This window comes from Myotis davidii, unplaced genomic scaffold (assembly GCF_000327345.1).
Source record: "Myotis davidii unplaced genomic scaffold, ASM32734v1 scaffold1036, whole genome shotgun sequence".
Taxonomy (NCBI): Eukaryota; Metazoa; Chordata; class Mammalia; order Chiroptera; family Vespertilionidae; genus Myotis; species Myotis davidii.
In genome coordinates this window covers 94,538-105,713 of record NW_006287260.1, presented here as the reverse complement: position 1 = coordinate 105,713, position 11,176 = coordinate 94,538, and the positions used below count along the sequence as shown (strand labels likewise).

Here is an 11,176-nt window from a genome sequence, read left to right as displayed (position 1 = left end):
AGTAAGTAGGGAGTGTGCAGGAGGCAGCTGATCGATGTTTCTAACTCTCTATCCCTCTCCTCTCCTCTCTGTAAACAATCAATAAAATATATTTTTAAAAAAATAACCAAAAAAAGAAAAAATAACCGAGAGAGAAAGCATTCAAAAGCACAGGCTGATATAAATCTTCGGAAAGTTTGGCAAAGGCATCAAAAACTTTTAAAAAGTTTGTAGTGTTTGACCCCAATAATTCTATTTCTAGATTTAATTTGCATAAACAGTATTGTTCACAAAAATAAGGACATTTAACACAGCATCGGTTCTAGCTGAGAAAAACTGGAAACAGACTAAATGAATTACCCCTAGATAGTGGAATGGATGAATAAATCATGATACAACAGTTTGCTAGAACATAATAGAGCAATTAAAAATTATACACACATAATTTTTGAATAGGAAAATGAATGAGAAAATATTTACAACAAAACATTAAGTGAATAAAATTGGACATTTCCTATATCCTATAGAAATATAATCCCATTGTAAAAACCATATTTGTATATATATGTGTGTATACACATATCAGCATTCACATGGATACACAAACATATATATGAACACTGGAAAAAAATAGATGCAAATGTAAATAGTGGCTATCTCTGGACAGCATCATTACAAGTGGCTTTCACGTTTTCTTCTATTTTTTACATTGCCAACAAAGTGAGCACAATCATTTTTATAATTAAAAATTATGACCAAGGTGATGAGAATGCACGGTTACATTTACAGGATAAAAGGAAGAAGAGAGCAGCTAAGGAAGAAGAAAAGACTCCTCCCTCTGAAGTCACACACGCTCAGGATGAACTGACTGGCAGGAGTCACTGCCACTGCGGAGTCCAGGGGGAGGACTGCGAAAAGCCCGCTGGCCTGCAGTTAGGACGTCACTGCAGGTGTTTTAAAAAAAACTTGTGCCCTAACCGGTTTGGCTCAATGGGTAGAGCGTCAGCCTGCGGACTCAAGGGTCCCAGGTTCGATTCCGATCAAGGGCATGTACCTTGGTTGCGGGCACATACCCAATGGGGAGTGTGTAGGAGGCAGCTGATTGATGTTTCTCTCTCATCGATGTTTCTAACTCTCTATCCCTCTCCCTTCCTCTCTGTAAAAAAATCAATAAAATATGTTTTAAAAAAAAATAAAAACTTGTATCACACACCTTTCTCTGCTCTTTCCAACTCTCCTCTTTCCCATCTCCTTTACTCTTCTGCATTTAGAAAAGGCAGCACATTTGGTGACTGGCAGTCCAGGCTTTTAATCCTCGCCCCACCACTCACAAGTTGTGTGATCGTGAGCAAACTCCTTACCTCTCTGAGCCTCAGTTTCCTCAGTGGTAAAATGGGGAGGGAGTGATACCAGTACCCGCCTTATAGGGTTGTTACAAGAGTTCAATGGACTAATATTATACGTATTTAGGACAGTGCCTGACATAAAAAGCACTCAATAAATGTTGGCTGAAATTATTATATCATTCACCTCTTTAAAAGCATTCCTGTTTCCTTCTTCCTAGACTATGTATGCCTAGCAGGTTCTAGCACAGCCACCGGCAATGTTGAGATCCACTTAAGACAATCCATTCAGACAAAAGCTCTTAAGCCACCAGTTGGCTCCATTTCTGTGTTTCTGCTTACTCACTACTTATCTCCAGTGCCTACCACAAAGAACAGCACACAGTAGGGCTTAAAAATTATTGCTGAATGAGAGGATGAACTTCTTCCTCCTCTATTCTCCTGGCAGACATTGATAAGATATATCAGAAAGAGCAAATCCAAAGCCCAGCTTTTTAACCACCACACAGGTTTCTTGGGTGCATCCTCCCTGGGGCCTGTTTCCTCAGCCATAAACTAAGGTTACAAGTATCTGCAGCTACCTTACCAGGTTGCCAGGGGGATCCAATCAAACCAAATGCTACACTAGCGCTCACTGAAGACTAAAATATCATACAGGTGGCAGGCATTATCATTCCAATATAGCATATCTGATATAACAGTGAGTCAGAGAAAGAGGAGATAATTTAATCCTAAGAAGCAATTGACTTGAAAGCTGCCCAAGAATAGTTAATGATATGTGGAGGCATGTGAAATCACATGGGATTTTGTGTTATTTTATTGGGATTTCTGGGTCTTCACCTATCACAGAATTAGATGTAGCTTGAAATGAGTCTCTCCAATTGGTGTACCTGTTACCCTCCAAGTAGCCTGAAAATTCCTCCACTGCCCTGCCCTGCAGGCAGCTCTGAACACCAAGGCTTTGCCACATTAAACAGGCCAATCTATGCATTCTTTGGGACTGCACGGTACATCCCACTCTAAAAACGCTCACAGTAAAACACTGTAAGTCTAATGACCATAACCAGGAGGAAGAGATGGGGTAAGTGAAGGAAGCAGAGAAGCACTCACTTGGCTGGGGGCAGGGACAGCATCCTGTGCATGGTGGAGCTCATTCGGTCTTTGCCCAGACCCAAGACATCCTTGGTCAAAGACACAGCTTCCTTGGTGAGGTCCATGGTGGCATGCAGAGCCTCCTTGGTGGCATCCTTGGTCGTATGCATAGCACTTGACAATTCTCCCTCAATGTTCTTCAGGGGTGCAAGCTCACTCTGTCCATTCACAGCGGTATCCCTAACCCCTGGGGGCTTCAGGGCAGCTGGTGAGCTGGATGCTTGGGCTCTGCTTAGTCTCTTGGCCTGTAGGGAATCGAATGCCTCATGGCCCTTCCCTGCCCACTGCTGTGCAAGAGAAGCTGAGTGCTGCAACTCTCCATCGCTATGGAGAGGCAGTGACCTATCCTGGGCTGCATCCAGATTTCCAATGCCACTGTCCTCCAGAAACGTCTCAGGGCTTGCTGGGCCCTGGTCTGAGGAGGCATCAGACTTCAGCTCCCGATCCTCGGAAGGAGACAGCTCCGAGTCTATGAGGCTGGTGGTATCTAAACCCACAGAATCAGCTTCGGCAGCACCAGGGGCAGGATGCATGAGCAGAGCCACCTCAGCGCTGGGGAAGAGGACCCCAATGCAAGCTGTCGGGTCCTGCATGGCAGACCCAGTCATGGCCTCTGTATCCTTCATCAGCTGCTCCTGAAGACCCTGGAGCACCTCCTGCAGGCGGAGCAGAGCCAAGTACTGGTAGTGGTCGAGCCTCACTCGGACATGGTCAGGGGAGTGTACAAGCATGTGAACCTCTGCCGTGTCCTGCAGCTCGGTCAGAGGCTCTTTGATATCCACACCGCCACCGCCGCCTTCTCTCAGAGTCTCCATGACTTCAGTAAAGCCTGACAGGCTTTTCAAATCATGTTCAGTCTTGGACCTCAGATGGGACACACTGTCAGGGGCTAGGGCCGCAGACTGAACAGTGCTGCCAAAGCTGGCGGATGGTTTCAGCCTCCCTTCTGCGGCCAAAAGGCGCTTCTGTGCCTGGGCCTGCTGCCAGCGCAGGGGTAGGCAGGCCCAAAGGGACAAGGGGAAGGGGGCCACAAAATTCAAGGTATGGCCTTTGAAGTTCTCTGTTCCCTCAAAGTCCAAGGAGATCTGGGGGAAGTGGATGGACCAGAGATCCTGGGAAGCCGTAGGCCTCTGGGGAGGGAGGGTGCCAGCATGAGGGAGGCTGGAATCCATCTGGAAGGCATGCTGCACAAAAAGCATATGCAGGAGACTGAAGCCACCTGGAACCTTGGGGAACTGAACGTAATTGGAATGAAAGAACTCAGCAGCAGCAAAACCCTGGAAGAGACTGTGGAGGTCTGGACAGTTGTAGTGTGGGGTATGACGCGTATTGGTGGCAGTCATGGACGATGCAGAGAAGACTAGGGCCTGGGGCCGATGCAGCCCAGCCTGCTCTCTCTTCTCCAACGGGAAGCTTACCTTCAGAGAGAAAAGGACACCCAATTCAGAATGGCCAGATGAATATCTGCACGCCCCACCATTAACACACAAGGAAAGACCACTGCGGCTGTGAAACTGTTTTCCTTATTCTGTCAAGAGGACAGAGCAGAACCCTGAAAATAACGGGCGAAATGCAGCTGTGGCTGTCAACAGGGAACAAGAATCCCACTCTCTCCCTACCTTCAACCGGAAGGCATCCAGTCGGATGTCCAAGTGCTCATCTTTCTGGCTGGAATCTTCCAGTTTGTAGATAGCTTTGAACTGCTCCAAGCTGCGGTATAAATCCAGGCAGAAGAGGTTTCCCCAGAGCAAGCTGACAGGATCCACAGTAAATGTCAGGCCATTTAATTCAATGTAGAGATTGGGACAGGGAACTGGAAAGCAGAGAAGAGAATCGCCATGTACAAAGTAGCAGCTCAACTCCTACTTACCAGCTAGTATTCATTTTACTATCAAGAGAGCAAAGGTACATATTTATAGAGGGCAGAGTCCTTAACAAAGGTGTGCTAAACTAACTCAAATACCCTAAACTCCTAACAACAAGTGAGAATATAAGTACAGTCCCAAGCCTGACAAATGGGAAGATCATGCCTGGACGGGAAGAAATGGCCACCTCCGATGCTTACCTGGAAGCTCCTGATTATCTGGGAAATAATACTCCGTGAACTCAATGTGAATGGCGGAGACCTGAGCGGGTAGGTTGTAAAGTTTCCGACTGCAGGAAAGGAGTGTAGATGGCTTCTTACTGGGCTGTTTAGCTGTAGAAACCTGTTATTACAAATTGCTGTTAGCATCTGTGCTGCACCCAGAATAAAATCTCCTCCATTTCCTCTGCTGTCCTTCTAGCCTGTCCCAGGGAGCATAGTGCTTCTACATGTATCTTCCACGTGTTCCAGGCATTCTCACACCTGCCCAACACTATCCACGAGTTCATGTTTTCAATGGAAGGTTTGTAAGGTTTGTAGTAGGATATTCACCAGAAACTGGTGGAATCCCAAGTACAGACCTCAACAGACATGCTCAGAAGGAAAGACACGAAAGTGTCGACCCACCCAGAAGTTAGGGAAACAGACCCCAAACTCCACAACTTTGTTCACACTGTTGCCTTCCAAGGGAACTGCCCCACCCCTTTCCAATCACGCTTCCCCGTGCCCTGGACTCCTCACCTGGTGGATGTCCAAGTCATCCACCCGTATTACCAGGCAGCTAGAGCGTAAGCGATTCCATGCTGGAGGCCGAAAGGCAGCCTTTCTTCCCTGAGAGGGGTTTCTCTCAAGGGAGTTCTTTCGAGTACTGGAGAGAGAATCTAAATAAAAATTAAAAGGTGGGAAAGACACTCAGACACATTCAACTCTCATTATTAATAGAATTAGGAAGTAAAAATCCCAATTAGGATTATAAAGTGATGACCCTAAGGTCATTAATGCCATTTGTAGGAAAGACAGCCTAACACTGTCTAGCTTCTGGATGGAACTCAAAAATTATCTTCTCCCTAAGACCAAGCAACAGCGATTGAATAGAGGTGATGGCACCCTCTCACAACACTGCAGCCATCCCTGGGGACAAACAGGGCTGGGTAAAGAAAAAAGTCATTATGACTCTCATGGGGCAAGGCTGGGATAACTAGCTAGTCCAGTGCTTTGTCTCACTGGATATTCAAAGGGAAATAGCAGAGGCTAAGCAACAGGAGTCCTCCAGCTCCTTGTAACCCACCTGCTTTCTTCTGGAGGGGGGAGTCTACCCCCAGGTGCCAGGGAGGTTTCAGACCCATCTCCTCATGCCACTTCTCCATTTTACTCTGAAATTCCATCACCAATTTCTGGGCCCACTGGCCTCGGGTCTCCATGGCCTCACAGTGCCGTACCCAGTGTTTGCAGCTGTCACCTGTGCAACAAAAAAGCAAAAAGATTTTAGAACAAGATCATGATCCAATGTCCAATTTTCCCCTTCCACTGGTATAGTCACAGTTCAGAATCTGATCCCTCTGCCCTAATCCAGAATTTTCTGGGATATGTAAAAATCAACCAGTCAGAGCACTCAAGTTCTGGATTCCACATGTGACCTTCCCCTCAGCTTCCCAAAGGCCAGCTTCTGGATGCCGCCATCTTTGACTACGGACTACTGGAGAGGCTCTAACCAGTGAAATAAGGGGCAGAGGGTAGAATCAAAAGCAACAGCTCAGGCATTGCCTTCCCTCCCCTCTCTCACCCCAATAAAGAATCATCTATAATGGACCCTGAAAGTTTCCAGAAGGTGTCATTTGGAATAGGGCTATTTCCAGTATCTCAGGGGCTGCAAGCCCTCGCACCGTCCCGCGGGGCAGTGGGGGATGAACCCAGGAATCTGCGCTCAGTGCCTGGGCCATGCTGGAACAGCCCCATTCAGAACTCCCATACCTGCCCAGTGGAAGGGGTAGTAGTCAAATGCCATCTTGCGGAAGGTAAGCTGCATGGCACCATCCATGAGTCTGTTTGCAGAGACACCTATAAAACAAAAAGAAAGGTGACTAGTGACAGGAGGAACAAAGACGCCTGAGCGCCTCTGAAGCATTAAAAGTTCTCTTCAGGACCTGATACACAGTGTGCCTGAAAGGCCATGGCATTGGGTGATTTTCAAGACTGAGTCCCTCCTTTTTCGAGTTGCAACAGCCAATGGACATGCTCTAAAAGATCCCCCCAGAAAAGTATATTCCACTGTCTCTATAAATAGCTGCCACATTTCTAAAAAGGCCCAAGAGACAGAAAAACTCAGGATTCAGGAGTTCCAATCCCAGGTCTCGCATAGGCACATGATACCAGCCTAGATTGATTGACTCAGCGATCGCCAACCTTTGGGACCTCATGGACCACCAGTGGTCCTCGGACCACCAGTTGGCGACCAATGGATTGATTGATTGATTCCTCCAAACGTAACAATACTTGTATTACTGTCCCTCAGCACAACACCTGGAGAGGCATAAGGCAAATTCCTCCCCAAAAACCAGGACCCCTGTTATTTCCTTTCATACCCTGGCCTCAGAGTGAAAGCTGTGATATTAGACAATCTTTAGGTACTGCACATACAAAATACCATGGAATATTATAGGTAAATTGGAATTTTTAGCAATAAATCAATTACAGTATCAACTTCTGGTCAAGATGGTGGAGTAGAAAATGTAGTACTCGCCTTCTCCCACAACCACATCAAAATCACAACTAAACTACAGAACCACCATCATTCAGAACTGCCTGAAATCTAGCTGAATAGAAGTCCTACAACTAGTGATTTAAAGAAGCTACATTGAGACTGGTAGGAGAAGCAGAGACATGGAACGGGCTGGTCCCACACCCACGTGTGGTGATTAAAAATCAGGAGGGATATCTTGGCTGTGAAGGTCCTCCTGCAAACCAAGGGGACCCAGCCCCACACCAGCTCCACCGCCCCCCCAGCACAGGGTTCCAGTGCCAGGAAGGGAAGTCCCCATAACTTCTGGCTATAAAAACTAGCAGGCATTGTGGCTGAGTGACACGGAGTCCCAGACTGTTCCTCTTAAAGGACCTGTACATAGACTTACTCTGACTCACTCACTCTGAACTCCAGCACTGGGATAGTAGCTCAAAAAATACCATGGACATATAGGGAGAAACTGAACTGCTTGGCATCAGGGCGAGAGCTGGGGGGTAGCTTTCTCCCAGACAGAAGTGCTGTCAGAGGCACTGCTCCTTTAATGAGCCCTCCCCAGAGCCAGCAGGCCAGCAGCATGTCTGAGCCTCCATCAACCTGGCTCACACTGTTAGCCCTGACCTGGTGATTCCCTGAGAGCCGGCCCCACAAAAGTTGTGGGCTCACCCAAGCTGTTTCCAGTGGCTTTTCCATATGAATGGCCTATCTTGGCTCACGCTTCACTTTCCTAAAACCTCTCAAACAAGCAGCATCTGACCTCAGCATGCCCCATACCTCTCGCTAAGAGGCTCCAGGCCTGGTACTAGCAGCAGCTGGCCTTGGTTCCAGGCTTGGCCTCTCCTGGGCATCTCCAAGTCCAGCACAAATAGCAGCCATCTGCAGATAGTTTTGTAACTCAAGCCTCATGGCCCAGGGCAGAACACAGCAGTGACTGATCTTGACCTGCACCTTCTGGGAGACCCCAGAGCCAGCACACCTGTTTGACAGCTTCAGACCACTTCCAACCACCACCCACCACCTCCACAGTAACGCACTCAGTGGGCACCAGAGACCCACTGATGTTTTATAGGTATCTCTGCAAGACCCACTCTGGGATGGGCCCCTACACAGCTGATCCTCCATGGTGGGCAGTGGTTGCAGTCAGCCAGGCCTTGCAGCTGATCAGCCTGGGAGTAAATCCCTCCCACTGATATGCCAACAGCAGTCAAGGCTCAACTACCACAGGAGGGTAAACACAGCCCATGAAGAGAGGTGGGGGCACACCTGAAGTGCCCAGCTTGGGTGATCAAGGGAGGCTGTGCCACTGGACCCTACAGGACACCTGTTGCATTAGGCCACTCTACCAAGCCCAGGAGACATAGTAACTCTACATAATACAAACTCTACATAGTAACTCTACATAGAAATAAACACAGAGAGGCTGCTGAAATGAGGAGATAAAAAAACATGTCCCAAATGAAAGAACAGAACTCCAGAAAAAGAACAAAATAAAGACAAGTAATCTACTAGATGCAGAGTTCAAAACACTTATCTCTTCAACTCAACTCTAAGAACTATAAGAGGAGAGATTATTCTACATATATGTACTGTCTGACCTACCCTGGTCTGCACATCCACCCTGTCCCTTACTAGGATGAAGGGAAATACCAGGAGATACTCTAGGTACAAAATGGCAAACCTGCAACGAGGAGGGTCCTTTCCATCCAATATAGATCTCACAAGTTCTGACTAATCAACATCCTACCAAGAGATACACCAGTGTTTCCATTTCTTAATTTTTTTTCATAATTACTCTAAAGAGCCTTTATATATTTCTTTTCCAATTGCACCCTCTATGAAATTTTAATACCTCAGATATACTGTATATCTGCTAATGATGTCTATCTGTGCTTTATACATAAGAATAAGTATAAAGCTTATTTTTATTCCATGCAAGGTTAAGAAAAACTAAATTTTCTTTAACTTAACTTTGTATTTGCTGGGTAATTTTTAATACGATTTATTAACTTATATAAATTATAATTTATCAAATTAAATATGCAAATTTACCATTTCTATAAATATGTAACAGCAATATAATCAACTATTTAATAATTCAAAATTACTTTAGCAAAAATAAAATAACTAAAAATTTTAAATTAATTTCATTAAAAATATATTGTTTTAACCTTTGCTTGACATGGAAAAATATTTAACTTAATTAGCTGCTAGATATTCATTCAGATATTGTCAATATTTTTTTTCAGCACTTCACTAAATGATGGGTTGAAAAGTTCTCTCATCACAGCCATCTATTCACCAGTTTGTAGTATGGATCTTCCATACATTTTGTGTACCATTCATGAATTCAACATCAGTGCTACTCATGTGATATCTAAGCAAATCCAACAAGAAATTAAATACTAAGGAATAAAATTTTGTCAGACAGGGTGAATCTTTGAGGACCGCAAACCATTATTATATGTAAGATTTTTCCTCCCTCCCCCGCAACAGAGAACCGATTTTCAATGTCCAGAATAGGCAAATATTAAGATTGAAAGTAGACAGATGGTTGCTTAGGGCTGTGAAATGGGGAGTGCCAATTAATTGACACAGGATTTCTTTTAGGGGAGACAAAAATGCTCTAAAACTGGATTATAATGATGATTGCACAACCCTATAAATACACTAAAAAACAGTGAGTTATATATTCTAAATGGGTGAATTATATTGTATGTAAATCATAGCTCAATAAAGCTGTTTTTTTTAAAAAAAGTCAATTTTCACCTGCTTGGGGGAAATATCCCAATTCAAATGCATGAGCTAGGCTACTAAGGGAGAGGGTTTATAGCCATACTTTCTCTGTTGGAGTTACTTGGAGTTAAAAGAACAACAAACTATAAAGACTGAGCATATAAAAACAGGGTCTAGAAATGAAATCAAATATAATTACCAATCACCAGCATACTTAATTATAAACACATAATTATATATGAGACATAAATGATAATGTACATAAATAAATTACTAATAATGTCCTAGCCCAAGCATGTCAAACTCAGGGCTGGCATGCTTGGCTAGCCGGTTTGCTCAGTGGATAGAGTGTCAGCCTATGACTAAAGGGACCCAGGTTTGATTCTGGTCAAGGGACCTGGGTTGCAGGATTGATCCCCAGTAACAGGAGTGCAGGAGGCAGCCAATCAATGATTCTCGTCATGGATGTTTCTATCTCCCTCCCTCTCCCTTCCTCTCTGAAATCAATAAAAATATATATTTTTTAGAAAAATAAATAAAAATAAATGACTAATAATGATTCTCCAATGAGCTGGTGGGAAAGGATAGCCTAGCTTTAAGAGAGACCAAGTTTTGGTCTCACAGGCCTTATCTTAGGGAAAATAGTTAAAAAGAGTCAGGTGAAACTCTTCCCTTATCAACCACCAACCTCCTCATTGAAGCCTTTGAAGTGAGAGATGCTCCAGTTTGATTTCTTTTATTGAGATATAATTGACATAACATTATATTAATTTCAGTTGTATAACATGATGATTTAATATGTTTATATATTGTGAAACGATCACCACAACAGGTCTAGTTAATATCCGTCACCACACATAGTTACAAAATGTTTTTCTTATTATAGGAAGTTTTAAGACCTATTCTCTTAGCAACCTTCAAATGAGTAATGCAGTATTATTAACTGTGGTCACCATGCTGTACATTATATCTCCATGACCTATTTACTTTATAACAGGTTTGTACCTTTTGACTCCCTTCATATACTTCCTCCCTTTCCTTCTGGAAACCACCAACCTGTGCTCAATTATCTGAGTTTAACTTTATTGGTTTGACTTTTAGATTCCACATATAAGTGAGGTCATACAGTATTTGTCTTTCTCTGACTTATTTTACTTAGCATAATGCCCTTAAGGTCCATCCATGTGGTCACAAATGGCAGAATTTCCTTTTTTATGGTTGAATAATATTTCATTGTATGTATATATCTCTGTGTGTGTATGTGTGTATATGTGTGCATGTGTGTGTGTGTGTGTGTCTTCATTCATTCACCAATGGACATTTAGCTCACTTTATCCATTCATCCATCAATGGACATTTAGACTGTTT

The 11,176-nt window shown here is 44.2% G+C and overlaps 1 protein-coding gene across 1 annotated transcript in view; it reads right to left on the bottom strand.

Annotated features, from left to right (window-relative positions):
* UHRF1BP1 (UHRF1 binding protein 1) overlaps positions 1-11,176 on the bottom strand; it is a 58,539-nt gene that overhangs the window by 26,521 nt on the left and 20,842 nt on the right. The window contains exons 9-14 of the mRNA XM_006759035.1: positions 6,310-6,396; positions 5,627-5,797; positions 5,080-5,219; positions 4,540-4,681; positions 4,094-4,287; positions 2,433-3,892 (exon numbers count right to left, since the gene is read on the bottom strand). Coding sequence (XP_006759098.1) covers positions 2,433-3,892; positions 4,094-4,287; positions 4,540-4,681; positions 5,080-5,219; positions 5,627-5,797; positions 6,310-6,396 — 2,194 coding nt within the window. The remainder of the gene's footprint in view (positions 1-2,432; positions 3,893-4,093; positions 4,288-4,539; positions 4,682-5,079; positions 5,220-5,626; positions 5,798-6,309; positions 6,397-11,176) is intronic.